The sequence below is a fragment of the Lethenteron reissneri genome, chromosome 17 (genome assembly GCF_015708825.2).
Source record: "Lethenteron reissneri isolate LAM-NWPU_2019-01 chromosome 17, ASM1570882v1, whole genome shotgun sequence".
NCBI classification, from domain to species: Eukaryota; Metazoa; Chordata; class Hyperoartia; order Petromyzontiformes; family Petromyzontidae; genus Lethenteron; species Lethenteron reissneri.
In genome coordinates this window covers 3881917-3902581 of record NC_083795.1, presented here as the reverse complement: position 1 = coordinate 3902581, position 20665 = coordinate 3881917, and the positions used below count along the sequence as shown (strand labels likewise).

Below are 20665 nucleotides of genomic sequence, written 5' to 3'. Positions count from 1 at the left end.
TGTTGCACAGAATGGCTGGATTTTCTTGTTTATGGATTTCAGTTTTTAACGATGATATTTTTTCTATTACAATTTTTGTTGTATAATGCGATCCAATCAAACCTTAATTATTACATTTCACTTTTTAATAGCACATATAGCTAGGTTTTCATAGAAAATTTCAGGCTAATATTGCTGGGAAAATGTTGATGCATTCTATTTTTCGTTCCTTAAACTAACTTTTCTACCATAAATTTTTCTTGGTTTTACATAAAACCCCGCAATTACCTGGGTTTTTTACTTTATGGAAACCAACAGCAAAGAACAAAAAATAATTCATTGTCATCAACGTCATCATTCATTTTCTTGTACGTTTCTCCAGTTTAAATGTAAAGAGAGCGAGAGAAAATCTTTACCTCAGATGAAATGACCAAACATCGAATTAATTCCACCTGTGCCACATTCTATATTTTCTGACACGACAGACAGGTAAAGATTGTCATTAGGGATAAATATCAATGCAGTGAAACCTCGTTAGAGCATTCACAAATTTTGCCTTCTCCCATTTTGTCTAATATCACATTATGAAAGTCCCCCGTTGACGCACAGTCACTTGATGTATTGCTTTCTGAATCAAACAATCCGTTTTGCTCGTGTGCTGAAAAATATCGATATTTCACCGTAATCCATATATATATCACTTTCCTTTTACTCCAGTTTTTTTTTTAACGCTGTGGGTTCGGAAGGAGGGAAACTGTACATTTGTGTGGCTGAGCGTCGCTTTGGTGTGTTGCACAGCTGGTCGATTTGAGCGAAGATTTGTGGGAGGTTTACAGCCGATTGGACCCGGTCTCTCTCGAATCGCTCATCACCGAGGTACCGAGTCAATGGCTGTTTTATATACACATATATCTGCCGCTACAGCTCTTGTCAATCACATAGTTTATTTATAGCCAGTTGAGCACCCACTGAGACCCATCATCTCCTTTTCACTGGGTGACCTTGGTGTAGTATGTCATGTGGATATTTAGGATTAAACCACTTCCTCTAAAACAAGCAATGGAGTTAAATGTGGCACTTGCAAATACTGTGTTTTTTTTATTAGTTTACAAATAAAAGAAACAAAGAGAAAATATGCAATGTGTAATGTATGTGTGTTGAACTTCTTTCGTACCGTACGTAGCCAACTGCGCTTAAACGCAACATCTAATTGTTGGCGTGAGTATTTTACCTCATTAAAGGACAAAGTGGATCTTCCATAAGCTGTAATAATGTTCGTTATTTACCCAGAAAGCCTGACTGAGTCTCATATCTTTTTCCGGAGGACGCTGCATGAGGATGTTTGACCAATTCCATAAACAAGCTCTTGGCATGTCAAAGGAAACTGGAGTACAGTGCTCGGAGAAAATTCACACATACGAAGGGGTATCACTCAAAGCTTTGCACAGATAGATATAATCATCTATTGGTGCACTGCAATCTCGTGGCCACCTCGCAGCCCAATCCTGCTATTCCCTGGCAGTCCAAGTACTCATCAGACTTAACCCTGCTTCTCTTGAGAATAAGTTTTGCCCCTTTTATCTGGCAACAAAACAGGTGTTCAGTTGTTAAAACACTAAATTGAAACCTTTTACAAGGAATCGTGTCTGCATTAACCACAATATGCAAAGAAAAAACATACATACTCTGATAATATCTTAACAACTTAACACCTGTTTTGTTGCCAGATGAAAGGGGAAAAACTTATTCTCATATTTTGTTACCCGCAAAGGAGGTCCCATGATGTACCTGCTTATCTTCTGACGACGTCAAGTGCATTCAGGGTGATTAGGTTGTAGGAAAACCTGAGTACTTGGAGCACCGAGGTGGCGAGATGTTAGCTACCTCGCCTGGTATACAGGAGATTGTGGGTTCAATCCCGACCCTGATGCCTGTATATTTGGAGTTTGCATGTTCTCCCCGTGGTCCTGTGGATTTTCTCTGGGTTGTCCGGTTTTTCCCTCCACATTTAGGATCAACGTGCGTGCGGAGTATTTGGCTGCTATACATGAAGCCACCTTGTTGAGCTATCATTTGTGGCCAGGTCACTTCTGAAAAAGAGCTATGTAGCTCAGTGGGCCTTACCTGGTAAAGTTAAAATAGTTTAGTTTAGTACTTGTACACAAATATTAGTCATGTTTGCAACCCTGGTCGTGCTAATCATTTAAACTTGCAAAAACTAAAGTGTAAAGTTTCAGTGCACAGAGGAATAACATTGATGACTTTTTCAGGAACTCGTTCTGTTTGAGTGGCAGTGGAAAACGTTCTTTTCCAACTTTGACATCGAGAGCCCAGCTTCCATTCTCGACTTGTCCGAAGCCCAAGTCGGAGAGGTGAAGTCACTTTTTTTTTCCCTTCAATACCTACTACACAGCGTGATGTGATCTAAGCTTGCGTAGCCTTGTTTAGTTGGAAAATTGTACATACAACGTTGTGATCTTGGTCATCTTGAACACCGCTCCTCGGTTATCAACGTGAAAGTAATTCCAAGTTACAGCGGAACTCGAGCAATCTGCGAATTCCTGTAATTCGCGCATTTTTGTCGAGATCGTGACTGCTCCCTTAACTCACGGCGGATTAAAAACGCTTCACAAACCGTGGGTGGTGCTATCGTAGAGCTGCAGGAGAAGGAGCTGCAGGAAAATGCGGAGGAATAATTTTTATATTTTTACACTTTGCAATTTTTATTCGTGCGATTTCTGAAGTAGAAATGATTCCTGAATTTTTTTACAAGTCTAAGGAAAATGCAATAAATTCTCTCACAGACCCATATGGCAAATTTGCACGATTTAGGTCTCAGAAAAAAAAATTATAACATTGTAACCTCTGAATTTGTCACGGATTAACTTTTCCGCTAATCACGTGCCGCGCTTCCCCTGTAAACCGTCAGATTTTTCGTGAATGAATGGGATCGTGCAGCTCTTTCTCCCACGATGCTTCGTTTTCGCGGATTGTTTGGTCGAACCTTCGCGCTGCGCTGAAAGATATTCGATCCTCGGATAGGGTTCCCCGATATCAACGGATGTATTGCAATTCTGCTGGATGGGAATCATCACTGCGCACTGCTCGGGGTAGTCTTTCGGAGAAGCTTACAGTATTTATGTACGCACTGTCTTTGTCCACCAGCCTTTCAGAAGTTACTTCAACCATGGAATGCTCTCGAGTCACATACCCAGTAAAACGTGAGTGCGTTAACGATTGAAATATGATGTGGGCTCAGTGTTTCGTGCCTAGTTGCATGACTCCGAATCAAAAAATTGCACCCCCATTCCAATCCGTACCCACTTTCCCCGCTATTGAATGAACCTTCAAGATTCAGAGTGATTTTGATTAATTTGTTTCGCTTTCGCCGTCTTGTTTGTCCTGTCTCTCATCTCTTCTGTTTTGTTCCGTCAGCACATTAGCCGGAATTGTTACATTTGCAGATAAATGTTGTAAATTGTAATCAGTCAGTTTTTTTTTATTTTCCCAAATTATTTAATGTTTCGTTTTAATTGAATCATTACATGGTTACAAAATAAGCACTTGGTCATTCATGTGCATTCACTGTGAATGCACATGCTTTAGCAATCGCAGCATGTTTTCTGTAAAGTACAGAGCACAGGGCACTTTAACGCGTTCCAAAGAAGCGCTACAGACGCAATTTGGCGTTTAATTGCCGATATTTAAATTTGCTCATTGCGCGAGCAGCAGCAGCAGCAGGAGGCAGCCGCTGGTGCTCTTCGGGAGCCGGACGGGGCGGCAGGGCATGGAGGAGGAGGACAACAACTTCAGCTTTCCGTCCGAGAGCCACCTGCTGCGCAACACGGGACCGGCGGCATCGCACGCGCGTCACATGGTCGGTGGCTGGAGCGGCAGCGGCGCTGTAGTCCCAGCGCAGCTGTCGGGTGGCACAACGTCAACACAGGCCCAGACGGCGAACTCGTTAACATACATCGAGCGCTGACCCAAGGGAGTGCCCGAAATTAAATTCCTGCGCCGGTTGAGTCGTTCATTATTGTAGGTTGTTGTTGTTGTTGTTGTTCTGCACACGAGTGGCTTAAAAGCATGATTTGTATCTCGCCGTGCCCCTCTCTCTTTGAAATACTATGCACAATTTTAAGTTGAGATTGACTGGAGCCTTTATATGTTTTATAATAAGTAATGATTTCTTCTGTATTGTACTTGTCAATGGCATAAACACTGCACAAAATGAATCACTGAATATATATGTATGCAAGCGAGGCCAAACATTTTGGGAACAGGAATATTTAAAATTCGCTTCCTCTTCGAAGCGAGCTATGCTCACGATGCAGTTTGGTGTTTGAATTTACGTAAAAACTTGAAATTGTCACCCGATTTTCGAGACACCAGGCTTTGTAGACTGGGCACTAAGGGTGGAGTGATCACTTTTGCCCGGTTGGTTTTATTCCACTTTCCTAGATCATCCAGTGTTCAAACCCAAAAGGACCGCTATCCTGCACCAGAACGTATTTCTTCGGAAGTTCTCACACACCTTACATGGGTGAGTTATTATCCTACTGTAGAAACACCACATAGCTGGCTATATATTTTTAAAAATTGCATTGAAAAAATTTGTGAAAAAAATGAATGCGATCTCTTGCAGATAACAACAATGAACAGCAGATGGACCCAGTGCTCAGGTTTGTTGAACTTTTCAGAAACATCGTTTAACTTTCCACTGCACAATGCGTCATTTGTATAGCGCTCAGGCTGCCGATCTTGAAACGTATTGCCCCTTTCTGTGTATTTTATAAGCTGGGAAAAGGATTTGTTCTTAAATATAAAGATCCTAAATTACGACTCGTCTCCTTTGTTTAACGATGCGCGTGTGCACAGGGTGCTGTCTGGAGTGTACGCCTCTGGCGTGGAAGCGGTGTTGGCCGGCATTGCGCACTACACTGAAACTGGAGACGTTTTCGCCGTAAGTCACTGAACGGCACCCGAAGCTCTTGCGTTAAGGCCGTGTTTATTGCGAACGTGTCTGGCCGTGGAGGCTGTGAAGCCTGTTTCACACTTGGGCAATTTATTATGACGGTACTAAGCGATGAAATTCTTCGATCGCGCGCCGCGGGCATCGCGAGCTTCGAAGTGATCTGCGAGGGGAATGCAGCAGTGCTCAAACCGTACGTGGGAAGGGTGGCGATCACGAGCGGTGTGGATTAGCGACGTGACATGTTGCACGTCGAGTCTGATCAATCGCTGTCGTAAGCATGAAGCATGGGAGCGGTCCAGGGCCTCGAACACATCGCATGAAGGTGGTGATCGGCGCTTAGCTCATTTTTGTTTGTGGTCAATGTTCATCGGATCCTACTGTGATTTTCCAAACAGAATTCTGACAGCTGATTGAATGTTCTGTATGAATGATCTTTACAGTACACTGATGTACTCTGCGATTACACGCCAACATTGTCCCATACTGTGAAATCTTGGCAGGACTCCCCTGAAAGAGTGTCTTGACACTACTCAATGTTCTTGTAATTTATGCCAGCCCCCTTGTCCAATTTTACTTCCTTATGATAAAGTTCCTACGAAGCCCATTTTAGAATAGTAGTTTTGGGTGCTAATGAGTATGGTCAAGGGTTACCCTTTGGAAAAGTTTAAACCAGTCCAGGGCTTATTTTGTTTAAACAAATGCTTTTGGGAACATATGGTGAGATGTTAACTACCTCACCTGGTATGCAGGAGGTCGTGGGTTCAGTCCCGACCCTGATGCCTGCTGTTTATTTGGAGTTTGTCCCCGTGGTCGCATGGATTTTCCCCTCCACATTTAGAAACGTGTAATTAGAGTATTTCGCTTCTGAAAAAGGGCTACATGGTTCAGTGGTAAAATACAAAAGAGTTTAAATAGTTTTATTTCATAGGCCCACTGGTTGAAGGACTGCAGTGATACTTTTTGGCGATCAACAGACAATGCTGTACCATTAAGTCAGTATTTATTTAGCTGTTATTGATTTTATTTTATTTATAATACTGCACTACACATTTTCACTATACTTCTGTGATTTAATGTGTATGTACATATATACAGTATGTGTTTATCATTGATGTTACGTGTTATGTGCGATTTTATATGTCACCTGAGGTTATGTAATGTCTCCAACGTTGCCAAAACAATGTGATCATTAGACATTTTTTGACATAGACTGGTTTTAACACATATATATTAGGACAGAAAGCATAATTGGTCAGACCTCTCTGGAAGAAATCACTGTTACATAACCCAGGCGTGGCAGCGATCTGAGTTTGGCCTTGAAGTGATTGCCAAAGTGGATATTCTCAACAGCTGAACAAGGCAGGCGATTGTGGAATATTAATTTTTTTTAACATTGGTGTTCTTACGTAATAGTACATTTATTTACCTGGCATCGGTTCGTTGCAACTACTGAAGTGCATTTGTTAAAAAGCATCTGAATTAAGGGCATGGTTGCTTTTAAATTGCATTATTTAGTAAGTAAACTATTGTGAAATGCTGCAAAGAAGCCTGCATGCCTGTATACTGAACAGGGATGCCTGTTTAGGTGTTTGCCCAGTATGGGGTGGGCATTATTACTAGGAGTCTTGTTTGTTTCGAGGCATTTTCCGACAGCAGTAGGCCATTGCATGTCACCTCGTGCCTGAATTCCAAGAGAATAAGTCACACTGTTACTTAAATTATATTCTCATGAACTCTTCTAAACACGTGGTGCTACCGTTTAAATGGAATGATGATTCTAGATTTGAAGCTTTCGTGATGATACTAATTCGTCTTTCTCTTCCCCATGTGCGTATGTTGCTTTTATACGCAAGACCAAGGCCACAGTTGAGCAGCTGTTCTTCTCATGCCTCGACAAGTATGACCTTTCGAAGTACAAAACCACATTGAGGTAACTGCACATCCTCCGCCCCCTTCACGTCAAGATGCCAGCATCAGTATCAGATTGCATTTAAATGGTTAGACGTGCGTTGATGTTTCAACACTTGAACACATTTGCGCCTACGTGTGTGGGTTTTTGTTGTTGTTACAGATCTGCATTGTCATTCAACATTCAGCCAGTAAACCTCCAGGGGAGGTAAGACTACCCACCCTTTTAATTACTGTCGTTACTGTTTTTTTACAAGTGTAAAGTTATCCGTCAGACTCCAAAGGGGACAATATAACGAGTGCGTGATTGCATAATATGACTGCTAATGTGATGTAATACATTAGTTGAGACACAATGAGTGGCGTGACTGCCATACTTTTGTGCCTATACAACACGGTCTGAATGTTGAAATAAACTAAAAAACTGTTTTTTTATTTTACCAAGTAAGGCCCACTGAGCTATAATAGCTATTTTTCAGAAACTACCTTGCTGACTTTTCGATTTAAAGCTTTCGTGACTGCAGGAATTCATCTTCTTGGTTCTTTCGGTAAAGTCACGTAGAAGGGAAGTAATAAAATAATAAAAATAAAACATAATAAAATAATTCTCACGACGTTTCGGCCACAACGTGACTTTACCGAAAGAACCAAGAAGATACCTTGCTGACACCAATGATAGCCCAACGAAGTAGCTTAGCACGTGGAAATTTATAGCAGCCAAATACTCTAAATACATGTTGATTCTAAATGTGGAGAGAAAAACCGGAGGACCCAGAAAAAAATCCACACGGCCACAGGGAGAACATGCAAACTTCAAATGTACAGCAGGCCTCAGGGTTGGTATTAAACCCACGACCTCCTCTATACCAGGCGAGGTAGTTAACATCTTGACACTATAGTGCCCCTATGTGGCATGCATGCTGGAGTAGCCTTTACTTACATTAGTGTGTTTCACTTTTCCCGATGTTTTTATTTCTTTAGTTTTTCACGCCTTGTCGCATGTTATGTTTGGAGTGAAGTCCATTTAAAGAAAACATGTATGACTGCCGGATGACCTTTGGGTTAATTTTGTATGTGTTTTTTTAATTTTGCTTTTACATTCATGTGTACCATTTTTGCAGGGTATTTTCTATGGATGAAGATGCTTGTAGATTTCACGTGAAAACTGTAAGCATATAGGGATTGTTTTTTATTTATTCTTACGTTTATGTATACTGCACTCAAAGGTTACCGATGCCAACAGGACAAAATCACGTGATGCTGGATTTATTTAGATTTTTTTTAAACAATTATTACCATGAATTTTGGTCAAAGCTCAATACAATTCTCAACAACACTGACTTAATAGGGAAAGAATCAGTGTTGTTGAGAAGTGTGAGCTTTTGTTAACTGTGCTTTGTGCACCACTGCCAACACAGCATCACCACCACCACTTATTTGACAGTGCATTTAGCACACTGTACTAGGAACCCAGCAACCCAAGTTCAATTCCTGACCACAGCCAACATCCGTGGCGGATGGTATCTGAACCAATGCCACTACCCCACCCCTCCTCCCTCCCCCCTCTCCTTTCGCCAACCCGCACTGAGCAACGTAGTGAAGTATGACCAAACAATCCTCATCGAGCAGTGGGTTGACAGTTCTGAAAAGCGACATTTGTGTGCTCTTAAGAAGGGCCATTGCCCGAAATAATGGCTATTATAGTTATACTGGTAGGAACCTCCTGATTACACCAGCCCACAGGGGATTATTGTGTCCGTCCGTCGTGCATCCAAAAATGGGAGGGGTGGGGCTGGGTGGAGAGGGGAGGGTGGGGAGGGGCTGGGTGGGGAGGGTGGAGCTGGGTGGGGGTGGGGCTGGGTGGGGAGGGGCTTGTCACCCCGTGGTGCCCTTATAAAACTTAACGTTTAACCTACTCACGGCCATATTTGCGGAATACACCACGCCGCCGTTGACCCTGGCAATTGACCGAGCAACCCAATGTTCCTACCAGCTCCCTCCGCAGGAATGTGTTATATTTTTCCTTTTTGAAGGCAGTGTTTTTGCAGAATGTTTTTTTTTGCATTTATCTACTTATGAATTTGTTTATGTGTGTGTCAAATTTAACATCTGTATATTTTTTATTATTCAATAGATCGCCCGTGTATCTGAGTAGGATTATTTCACATCAGAACACTCATCCGACTCTTCAGATAATAGGTTTGAGTCTCTGTGTTGATGTCACCTCCAATTATAAAGTTGGCAATTGATGAAAAAATTCCAAAGCCATCTATGATCATAAAAAATAGCACAGAGCGAAAGAAAAAAATATTTCTGTAACAAATAGCACATTCTAATGTTGAACATCTGCTTATCTTAATCGACTGGGAGTTGCCGATTAAGGCTGGGAGTTGTGAAGAAGAGCTTTGGTGATTTAGCCAATTAATATTTCTGACGTGAGCATGGTATTATGACATGCTGAACATTCATCTGCCACTAACACTCTGCTAGCATTCCAATCTGGCTACCCGAAAAATATAACCTCCTGTTAACAGTTGCAATGAGTTGAATTAGGGAATTATCCCCATCAAATACGAGGTGTGTTTGTGTTCATGCAAGTGCTCGTTAAAACAGCACTTGCCCCAATTGTCTGTCAAGGCTATACGGGGTGGAGGATCTTCATTCTATGTTTTGTTCGTGCAGGCAAGCCTACTGGTGTATGACATCCCGGACCTGGAGGAGGGACGGCCCAGTATCTTAGGCTCCGTGGCTTTCTCAGAGTCCTTCCTGGACTCGCGAGTGCCCGTGCAGGCTGCCGGTGAGCAAGGGTGGAGGGGGTGGGAGATGCGATGCGCAAGCACACACACACACACAAACGCACACAAAGACAAAGATCCCCCATATAGCCTTAACAGACTGTAGGGGCAAGTACTGTTAGCGAGCACCTATGAAGGCCGGAACGGTATACGAGGGGGTGGGTGGCCAGCACCACGCCCGACCGCCTTTGTCTCCCCAGTGGCGATGCTTACACACCACACCAGTTACTTATTTGAGGCTGAGTCGACCTAGGGGAGCCCCGGGACCGGTTCAGATAATCGTTACCGGTGTTGGCCGTGAGCGGGAATCGCACACACACACACACACACAGACGGACGCTCAACTCCTTCCTACAATAGGGGCGTGGTGAGCAAGAGTGTCGCAGTGTCAAAGGGCTGGAGGGGGCGATGGAGAACTGAGCGAGTCGGGGGTCCGGTCCCATGCAGTGCCTCTTTGGCTGCAACCCCTTGCAAGCAGCCGTTTTTATTCCTTAAATTTTCAACACAAATTAACGTAAAGGTAATTTATTCAATATTGCAGGGAATGGGTTCACTATGGAATGTCTTGGTGACAACAAAAAGTACAACAGTCAAACTGTATATTCTTTGGGTCTTTCGCTAAAGCCACGTAGATAGAAAAATAATAAAATTATCACGACGTTTCGATCGCAACACAAGCATTCGTCCTGCCTCGGCAGCTCTCCGGCTATATTTTTTGTCACCTGATGACGATTCCTTGTGTTGCGATCGAAACGTCGTGATAATTTTATTATTTTTCTATCTACGTGGCTTTACCGAAAGACCCAAAGAATATGAATTCCTGCAGTCACGAAAGCTTTAAGTCAAGAGTCAAACTGTATTTGTTAAAGAATAACTAAGGGGGGGAGGAAACGAAATAGGTGCAGTTTAGTCCATCACTTATTTAGTTTATTTCAGTCAGAATGTGTTTGTCATTTGCTGTGTACCGGCCATGTTTGTGCACGTGTACAAGTAGCTCAGCGTGTGATGCGCCTCTCGAACTATTTTAGTCAATGACAAAAACAAAACAATGGCCCTCTTTCTTCCTTTGAAAGGTTGCCGATCCCTGGTCTCGTCGATGGCACCGTGTGGAACTGCAGTCAAGTGTTAGTCTGTGGATCTTATTTCGTGGCCAGAATAACAGAAGACAGACGGAATTAACTCTTCGTGTCCGCAGACTGAATACAATTCTCAGACTGACTTGACAAAAATCCAGAGGTTGGCTTGGACTAATTAAAAAATAGCCACATGGAGGGTTTGTGTCAGAGGCATTAACTGCTGAAAACTCTGCTCAACGGTTGTGATATATAGGGTCTCGTCTAAGGCTCTGTGGGACAAGGGGAGAAGCCCAATACAATGTACTATATCTGCATGCCCTGTAAGATGATGGCTAAATCACTCTGGCAAAATGTTTGAAATGGACAAAACTACAATGCATGCTTTTAAATGATGTTATATATCAGGATTTTTGTTCTGCTGTTGCAATCTTACCTTCGAAGTTATACACTTTAAGTTCTTCATCCTAATTAGCATTGTGTGTTCTCTGTGCGTCCCCGCTGTGTGAGTGTATAGATGGGAGTCTGTCTGTAGATGGTAAATGCGCGATCCTCACTGCAAACATCCCCCGCTATACCTCCTGGCTCGTAAGTAGAGTGTATAATTAGAACCCCCCCCCCTCCCACTAAGAGTCATCTGTAACGTCTGTACCACACCAAGAGGCCACCACCTAAAGTGAACTGTTATGGAATGATATTCTTGGTTCTTTCGGTAAAGTCACGTAGAAGGGAAATAATACAAATAAAACTATTATTTCCCTTCTACGTGACTTTACCGAAAGAACCAAGAATATGAATCCCTGCAGTCACGAAAGCTTTAAATCGAAATTTGTTATGGAATGCTCAATGAAAGGATGAGACATTTGCCATCATCCGCTCAACATTAATCAGCTTTTGTAATAATATTTGCATTGGCGCGTTAATCACAGTTCACCATTCAAATCTTGTTCTTGCCAAATTATTAAACTATTTTTGAGTTTCATGATGTATACTGTCGTTTAACATTATTATACGTTTGGTTCTATGTACGTTAAACTTATTTCGCACTGTACATTGCCAACCGTGTCACATCGTGCATATTGGCTTTATAGGATGTGATATTAGCATGCAACTTGTGAACTTTATCATTATATATTTTTGGAGGAAATATGCATTCTAAAGAATGAACATTTTTATTGCCAGGTTGAAGAAGCTGGAGTAATTCTGTCTGAAAAGGCACAAGAAATTATTAAAGTGAGTTGTGTTTTTGCTTTATTGTAGATTATAAAAGGCATCTTGAAAGGCATCTTATTAAGTGGAAAGTGATGCAGTCTTGCCGCTTAATGACTTCGTTTCCATTCCATTTCTAAAACTTGCAACGGGCACAAATTGAACTTGAAGATGATACACAGAGGCGCCGTGTGAGAGTACATGAAAGAAAGATCAAAGTCTTGAGACTCTGACAAGTGTTCGACACCGAAACCGATGTGGGCAGCGATAGGAGAGGATCGCGTGAATTCCAGACGCTGGGAACTGCGATATTCGTCTTGCCGTCTGGTTCGAGAGATGGGGCTTGGTGAGCGGAAGGCCCCTTGAGGCCGATCGCGGAGCTTACGAGACGGAACGAACGATGAGATGGCGGAAGCTCAACGTGCCGCTTAACTCGGCACGTGTGTGCGCTCTGTAACAGAACTAACGCACAGCGGTGGTTGGCGCGCTGTACTGCCAACCCGGCAACCCGACTTCGATTCCCGCTCACGGCCAACACCGGTGACAATTATCTGAACTAGTTCTGGGCCTCCCCTAGATCCACCCAGCCTCAAATGAGTACCTGGTGCGGTGTGTATACATTAGCACTGGGGAGATAAAGGCGGCGTGGTGTTGGCCACCGCCTGGTGTGCTGTGGTAGCCTTCATAGGTATTTGATTCATCATCCAGGAGAATATTTCCGTACGCTTATTTCAAAAGAGAGCTGTTTGTCACAAAGTGTTTGGATTTGTGCTGCGTCGTTGCAATTGGTTGCATTCATATTGCTTGGCATGTGATAGTTGTTGTTTGATGAACTCCGATTGAAGGGTGATGGATGCGGGCTGCTTGGGAAGCGGATTGCTGGCCCGGATCTGGCTTACATCCATTGCAGCAGCCCTTTCAGCAGCCCCGAGGAAGGTACAAAGGAGCCACTCACTTAATCGCTGCCCAACACCAGCATTACATAACCACGTGACGTTACTGCATTCCGTGAGGAGTCTCATAGCTTTGCTCTGTGACATTTTATTGTTTGTTTCATTCCCCCATGCCACGGTAGATCTATACGTAGATATACGTCCATGTAGATCTACGCTGCTTTCTTGAATTGTTGTGTTTCGTGTATAGGCATGGCGTGTTTTACGCTCCACTTATGCACTCAAACTCTGTTTATCTGTGCTTATTGGGGGTGGACGGGGAAGATGGGTACCTATACTCTTAGTTCTTTCGGTAAAGTTACGTAGGTAAAAAATGAAATTAAAATTAATAAAAAATAAAAACAATAAAATCACGACGTTTCGGAGGCAACACAAGCTTCCGTCTGTATCAATACAGATTTTTTGCTGTGACAGTTTCACCTGAAGACGGAAGCTTTGTGTTGCCTCCGAAACGTCGTTATTTTATTTTTATAATCTTTAATTAATTTAAATTTCATTTTTTACCTACGTGACTTTACCGAAATAACTAAGAGTATGAATCCTTGCAGTCACGAAAGCTTCAAATCTAAAGATGGGTACCCCAGTTCCAAATATCCGGGGGGGGTGGGGGGCGTGACCACGGATAATGCCGGATAAGAGCTCCGCCTACCCGTGACGTGTGAATAAAAACGTCATCGAATGGGGCGTGGCCAGCAGGCAAGGGCGTGGGGACCTTCGAGGGCATTCTGTGATATCAAGTTTACGCCACAGAACGAGGTCACGGCTACCAGGCCTGCGGGACCTCTCCTGACGTGGGTATGGGAAGGGAACTTGCTTTCCATCGCGTTAGAAGAGACCACCCCTAAGTGCAGAAAGCACTGCATCGGCATTTTCACCCATACTTTGGATTTGGTTGTGGGAGGCAGTCCTAGAGTCTGCTCACCAACTTTAACCCCGGATAACCCCAGATATTTGGAAGAATTTTCCACACAACTTCATTTATCTGTGGTCCCGACCCCGGATAATTGGAAGTATTTTCTGAATAATTCCATTCAACCGTGGTCTGGACCACGCATCTTTGAATTGCCATGCCCCCCGGATATTTTGAATAGAGAAGCAGGTTTTCAGACCCTTGATTAGACAAATTCACGGATAATCGGGTCATGGATAACAAAGTCTCACTGTATATACACACTCCCAAAGGTGCAGTCATGATTCCCATCGGTACTTATCGCGACAATACAAATTGCATATTCTTGGTTCTTTCGGTAAAGTCACGTAGAAGGGAAATAATAAAATAAAAAATATATAAAACAATTTTAAAAAAATTCTCACGACGTGCAGTGAAGGGTAAAACATGTTCTCGGTCTGTTTTCGAATATAAAGTCCTATAGTGTCATTTGGTGAAAAGGATGAGATTTGTGTTGGTTGCTGTCGTTAACTGAGCATAATCCGTTTATAAATGCTGCACTTTGTTGTTGCAGGCAAACTGACCCTGCTGTCCAGTGGCATTCTGTTTGTGCACCGCAAATATGGCAGCGTGATTCTTCCCATGAGCCACATGACGGCTATCAAGTTCTACGATGGAGTAAGCACCACATCGAATTTATCTTAAACTAGCCGGTAACCTTTTTACATACTAGACGGTGCCAATGAAATATAGTTTAGTTTGCCTTCCCTTCTAAAACTCCATCTGCCCCATTCACTAACGACTAGCTCTTTTTAGCCCAAGAGTGCTTAAAAACACATTCCTGCGGAGGGAGCTGGTAGGAACGTTGGGTTGCTCGGTCAATGGCCAGAGTCAACGGCGGCGTGGTGTATTCCGCAAATATGTCCGACTGTGAGGGCGGGCACAAGCCGGCGTGAGTAGGTTAAACGCTGAGTTTTATAAGGGCACCACGGGGTGACCAGCCCCTCCCCACCCAGCCCCACCCCTCCCACCCCCCCTCCCAGCCCCAGCCTCCCCACCCAGCCCCTCCACACCCTCTCCACCCAGCCCCACCCTCCCCACCCAGCCCCTCCCCACCCTCACCACCCAGCCCCTCCCCACTCTCCCCACCCTTCTCTCCCCATATAAACTATAAATCAACACATTGATCCATAACAGTGCCTTAAAACTAACACAATTAAATACTGGTCGACGTCCCGGGCAATGGCCCTTCATAGCACCCGACAAGAGTTTCTCCGTGACCTTGATGGATATACAGGTCATACGTTTCAGGATTAATTCAATTGTCGCCTGCATAGAAGAGAAAAAAAAAAACCTTTCTGCAGTTGTTTCGAATTGTTGCGCATATCCGTTGACGACACATTTACAAGGGGTCAAGGCGATGTCAAGGTCACTGATTGCTCGGTCTGTGGTATACCGTGGGGGCACGATGACTCCTCAACGAATGGCATTCTCTGAAAAGAACGAGGGATTTTTTTTTTATCTCCCCCCCCCCCCCACACACACGAATATTCGTGCGGCTATTATATTGAACGTTAAACGTAGCGCGAGGCGTGCTCGGCACAAAATGATATCGGCCGGCAGCCTCGTTTTGGGTAACCTGATGAAGTGTCCTCTTTAACTCTGGTTGTTATCGGCGTGTGCCGCAGGATTCCTGCAGTGTGGTGGCCATGGTGGTGATTGAGTACCAGAGGTCACTGCTGCCGTTTCTGCCCTTCCACCTGTCGTGCTCCACATTCAGCTTGGCCTTTGGCCTTATGCCCAAGTCAACAGCCTACAAGACATTCTACAGAGAGGTGTGTGTGTGTGTTTATGTTTGTCTAAACCTCCCGTGATTGCGTCACTGGCTTGCGACCGGTATCCTGTTAAAGAGGTTCAGGTTATTCTAACAGTAAAGCGTCCTCTGCTAGTTTTATTATGACTTGGTTTTACATTGGTCAACATTATACATTTTATGAAAGGGAATCATCGAGTGACATTGCAGTGGCGTTTTGAACGCAGCTTAATTTCGATTGCTTAATATACAACTTCATTATCGTTTACGAGGCTTACCTTGATAAGTTCATTCGTTTTTATGAAGTTTTATTGCACTTTAGAGACTGTAGGAATGGCTATACAGCCCAGTGCTTTGTTTGATGGATCACAAATGACGTCAAACAGCAGCAGTAAGAGCTAATCATTGACGCACGTAAAGTATTTGTCTTCAAGTGACGGCAGTTGTAATTTGCCTGTAAACCTAATGGTGCAATGTAATTTGCATACAAAGCAGATAAACTCGTACAAAAAGACATTTAATCGGATAGAACCAAATGTACTCGTGATTAATCATCCCAAGTCAGACACTGCCCGCAAGGTGACGTGATAGTTTTAATCAGCTCGTAAATTGTAATAAACGACTTGATTGCGGGTTTAATCTGGGCGTTATCTGCGCGTGGTAAATATGCAGCAATCAAACGCAATTGAACAAATGAGATGGAATGTTCTAGATGGAAGGTGATGAACGCAGTGTTGATGGAGGTGTTGTGTGTTGTGCGTATGATGTGTAAAGGTGCTCTCATCTTGGCGAAATCAGGCAGAAGAGTTTGGTGTGGCGCTGAAAATGATGAGCCAGCAAGAAATCTCAGAGTACGCCCAGCTGTAAGTCGTCATTAAACATCACCTTTGCGTACCCTTTTTCTTTCATGAAAAAAAATATTTTTGAGAGGAATTGCATTGTAAACCACTTAATGTTACGCCAATCTCCCTGCACTGCCAAATATGGTGCCCTTTAATAAAATACAAACAAGCTGATTGCGTCAACACCTTACATTGTTTTGCAACAAAGCCAGCAGTCAGTTTTTATGGGAGTTTTTTCAAGGGAGTTTTAAGTGAGTGCGCAACAGTAAATGTTTGTGTTTCAAGATTTGACGTTGTTAAAAACGCCCCCAGTTACAATTTCTCCATATGTTTGGGGGGTGTCTAATGCTTTCCAACTATGGTCGTGATAACTCGTGCAATGAAGATCCAATTTAGGCAACATGTTTAGTGTAAAGTGCTGTTGTTGTTCGAGACGTATCCTATAAAAAAAATTTATCAAAGGGTTGCCTAAAACTTCGTCAGAAAAACCAGCGCGAAAAGGATTAGCTTTGCTGGTGAGGGTATTATTACGTGCAATGACGTCACTACTTGTGACGACGTCATCTCGTTGTGTTACTTATACGTATCGTTGTTATCTCCAATAACTTAGGCAAAGCGTTACAGAATTCATCCATATGCATGCTTTTTATTTTGTTGTTTTTACCCTCAGTTCAGGCTGTGTTTGTCACATTCCTGGTGGTCCGTATGGTGAAGTGTGCTGGTCACTGACAGTTTTTGATTTAGTTCAGCAAGACCACACGTTGTCATTTATATGCCAATCGTGTAACATGGTGGGTCTTCTTATCAGATTCGCTTTGCATGTTTACAGTTTGGTCACAGGAAATGGAATGGAACTTGGGTCAGTGATAAAACGGATTATGTTTTTTTTACTGAAAGCTCAATGTTGATAGACCCTTTTGTTGGTAATGACACCGTGAAGAAAACTTGAGATGGCTACAAATCCTTAAATGTTAAGTCCCCGTTGATGGATGTGTCTGTGTGTACATGGGCTGTTTAAAAATGAAAACCGATACAAACTAATGTCATTTTTATGAATAGGCAATATAAAAATGTCCTCATGGGGAAGTGGTTGTTGTCCTTACATGATGAATTGTCTGCCGGCAAACTCGAAAGTTAACTTTTTTTTACAATACAAGTTTCAAGATGTATTTCACCACGTGAGAACGCAAGAGGCAGGAATGACATATTTATTGCACGAGGGACCTGGTTGAGGTTACGAGTGATCTCGGCCTAAGCGTGTAATTTATTCCTGCTCGTATTGTCCAGGTATACTGCCCTGGAGACAAAGCGTGCCTCCACGTGCGTGGACTCAGTGGGGACTGGTCGGCCATCGATATACACGTCATTGCCTCATTTTGAAAAGTACGGCAAAGATTCGTTTCATACCTCCTATCCTTAGCGTCTCTCACTTTGTTTGCCTTTTCCTCCAGTTATGTTCGAATGATGCTATCAATGTTGTCATTGGATGAAGGTTTCCATTTTGAATTCTCGCAGCTTGCAGCAGTGCATCATCGCCCCCGGCTCATAGAATGCTAATGGAAGATCGCATTGCAGAACTACTTCTCAACGTCACATGCAATCGACAACGCACACTCGTGTGCCACGTTTTAATTCTCAGCAAGCATCGTTTGTTGCATGTGACCCCAGCGGAATTCTGATTACGAACTCGCTAACTTTGAGAACCCGGTTCAATCGTGAATGGCCGCCTGCATTCAAGTTCCAGCTTCTTTTCCAGCAGTGCCATCACCACCGCGCTCTAAAGCCCTTGAACCACTCGGCCACCTTCTGTCTTTAGCCTCTATTACAATTGTCTTTGTTGCATACATAACAGCGCCGAATGATCCGGTCTGAAAAGTAATTTTAGTTGCTCAGAATCAAAATCAGAATAATTATTTTTACTGGAGGAATCTGATGAGCGATAAAGCTCTTTTCACAGATGTCCAGCAGGGGCAGGTCAGAACGTTGATGTACTCATAATGTGCAGTGTTATGGTTTAGCAATTACTAATAAATGTTTGCAAAATTGTGAATGTGCAAGTGTTCACCAACCTTTAAACCGCTATATAGTTCGGTCTCATCTGTCAGTAATTCTTCAAAACACAGGAAAATAACCAGAACTGTGGAGCTATATATATTCTTGGTTCTTTCGGTAAAGTCACGTAGAAGGGAAATAATAAAATAATAAAAATATTAAACAATAAAATTCTCACGACGTTTTCTTGCTGTGGATTTCACACCTGCTGATGATTGCTTGTGTTGCAGTCGAAACGTCGTGAGAATTGTATTGTTTTATATTTTTATTATTTTATTATTTCCCTTCTACGTGACTTTACCGAAATAACCAAGAATATGAATCCCTGCAGTCACGAAAGCTTTAAATCAAAACTGTAGAGCTATTAAACATAAGCGCGACATTTGAGTAGTTATCCTGCAAGGCCTTGGGTTACGTTTGCATGGCCCGTTGTGTGAATGTTCTTACGCGTGTGCTTTTGTGCAAAGGTTTCTCAAGCACTTTGAAGTTAGCAGTGTGCTGATGGACCCCATCCTGTCCAGCCATTTCAAATTGCTGATAAATCCATCGGAGAATGAAAATCAAGCCAACGAAGACCTCCGTGGGAAGGTTAGTGTTTTGAATTTGAAGCATTTCATTCAAACACAATGCATGTACAAAAGCTAAAGGGTAACTAGAGCAACATGACTGAGTCCTTCAAATGCGTCACACATTAATGATTAAAAGTTGTTTTTACTTATTTTAGTATTTTGTAGTTTCCATTTTTTCACAAGCGTCCAAATGCGACTTTATATTTAAGAGTACTGCGTGAAACGAGAGCTCACTTTCAACCCACGTGCTTTCCCCTGTACATTCTGATTGCGTACATAAATTCTAACTCGGGAGCTCATAATTGGATGGCACGTAGTTTCATCACGGGAAGTGGTTTTAAGATGGAACGCAGAGAGAGGTGATAAATGAATGAATTCTGAAGAGTGGACCGTCGTATGTGTTGAGTGGCGTTTCCTCTTAGATGGTGATCACAATCATCACGGGCCTGCCCGGCAGCCATCGGGAGCGCCTCTGTGCTACTCTTGTCAACCTCAGCAAGGAGCATGATAGGTACAGGCAACCACATGTACACCTATACCCGACGTTTCATGCCAATTCAACACCAAATGCAGTTTAAATAGTTTCGAACAAAGACGGTCACTGCGTCGAGTGCTTTCAGATGCGCTTCTGCAGCTATCTGGAATGCTCTTCCCTCCGATATTAGGAAGCCACTGGAGCTATGCACTTGTAAATGTAGTTTGAAAACTCTTTTTTTTAGAACTGCTTTTCCTGTTTAGTTTGTTGTCCTTCCCCTGCTCCTCTGATTAACATGGTTGGCTACGTACGGTGCGAAAAAAGTTCAACGTACATATGTGAGATAAGCATTTTTAAAACATCTTCCAGGGACTCTAGAATGCTGTTCCATTTGCTTTGTTTTGTTAGTGATGTTTAAGTGTTCCAATAATAACCGTAGCATGTGCAGTCACCTGGTTTGTGCTGTACTGACAGGTTGTTGAACCTGGTGAATTGGTCTCGGATGATGTAACTTGCAGTGTAGTTATGCTTGCAATAATAAATACAACACCTTGAATGTCATTGGTTTAATTGGCAAGCGATGTACACGGGGCCCTAGAAAGCTCGATGCATGATGCACCGTGTGCATCGCTTGCCAATTAACCAATGAAATTCAAGGTGCTGTTGTATATATTTGCATTGTGGACTGTCGTCAACCAAAGAGAGTTTTAATATTTTCTTGTGTTTTAAATGTTGCAAACCATCGTAGAGCCTGCTGCTGTTGGCCGTGCTGCTCACTCGGAGCACAGCTGGCTCAAAGGTAGCTTACCTACTCCCATTCGGGTCCAAGGTGCATCAGCTGGAAAAGTATTGCTTCTGCCATGTGCTCTATCCTTCAAAGAGAATTGCAGATCACATTCCCCCATAGAGAATTGCGATGAGCAGCTTGTGTTGACACACTTGAAATGGCATTACAATCTGTAGTATGTTGTTGTACACAACAAAAATTTATTTATTCATGCAAAAGTTCAGCTTGTAAAGATGTATTCGCATTTTCTGTGAAGTAAAAGTGAGTCAATGTGAAAGATTTTATTTGATACATTTTTCCATGCTTAAAATTAATGAGCCAAAACATACTTGTGTGTGTGTGTCTA

At 42.9% G+C, this 20665-nt stretch overlaps 1 protein-coding gene across 2 annotated transcripts in view; it reads left to right on the top strand.

The window, feature by feature from the left end:
• The window catches only part of DNAAF9 (dynein axonemal assembly factor 9), a 61631-nt gene that overhangs the window by 15673 nt on the left and 25293 nt on the right, over nt 1-20665 (top strand). Inside the window, exons 7-26 of one of the 2 annotated variants that reach the window (XM_061552857.1) lie at nt 778-855; nt 2250-2351; nt 3145-3200; nt 3712-3856; nt 4441-4522; nt 4625-4661; nt 4858-4942; nt 6808-6884; nt 7026-7070; nt 7984-8029; nt 9545-9659; nt 11248-11318; nt 11913-11963; nt 12785-12875; nt 14356-14459; nt 15470-15616; nt 16369-16457; nt 17724-17819; nt 18956-19076; nt 19480-19568. In XM_061552857.1, coding sequence (XP_061408841.1) covers nt 778-855; nt 2250-2351; nt 3145-3200; nt 3712-3856; nt 4441-4522; nt 4625-4661; nt 4858-4942; nt 6808-6884; nt 7026-7070; nt 7984-8029; nt 9545-9659; nt 11248-11318; nt 11913-11963; nt 12785-12875; nt 14356-14459; nt 15470-15616; nt 16369-16457; nt 17724-17819; nt 18956-19076; nt 19480-19568 — 1727 coding nt within the window. Of the gene's footprint in view, nt 1-777; nt 856-2249; nt 2352-3144; nt 3201-3708; nt 3857-4440; nt 4523-4624; nt 4662-4857; nt 4943-6807; nt 6885-7025; nt 7071-7983; nt 8030-9544; nt 9660-11247; nt 11319-11912; nt 11964-12784; nt 12876-14355; nt 14460-15469; nt 15617-16368; nt 16458-17723; nt 17820-18955; nt 19077-19479; nt 19569-20665 lie in introns of both variants that reach the window. The other variant, XM_061552856.1, reaches the window with a different exon arrangement.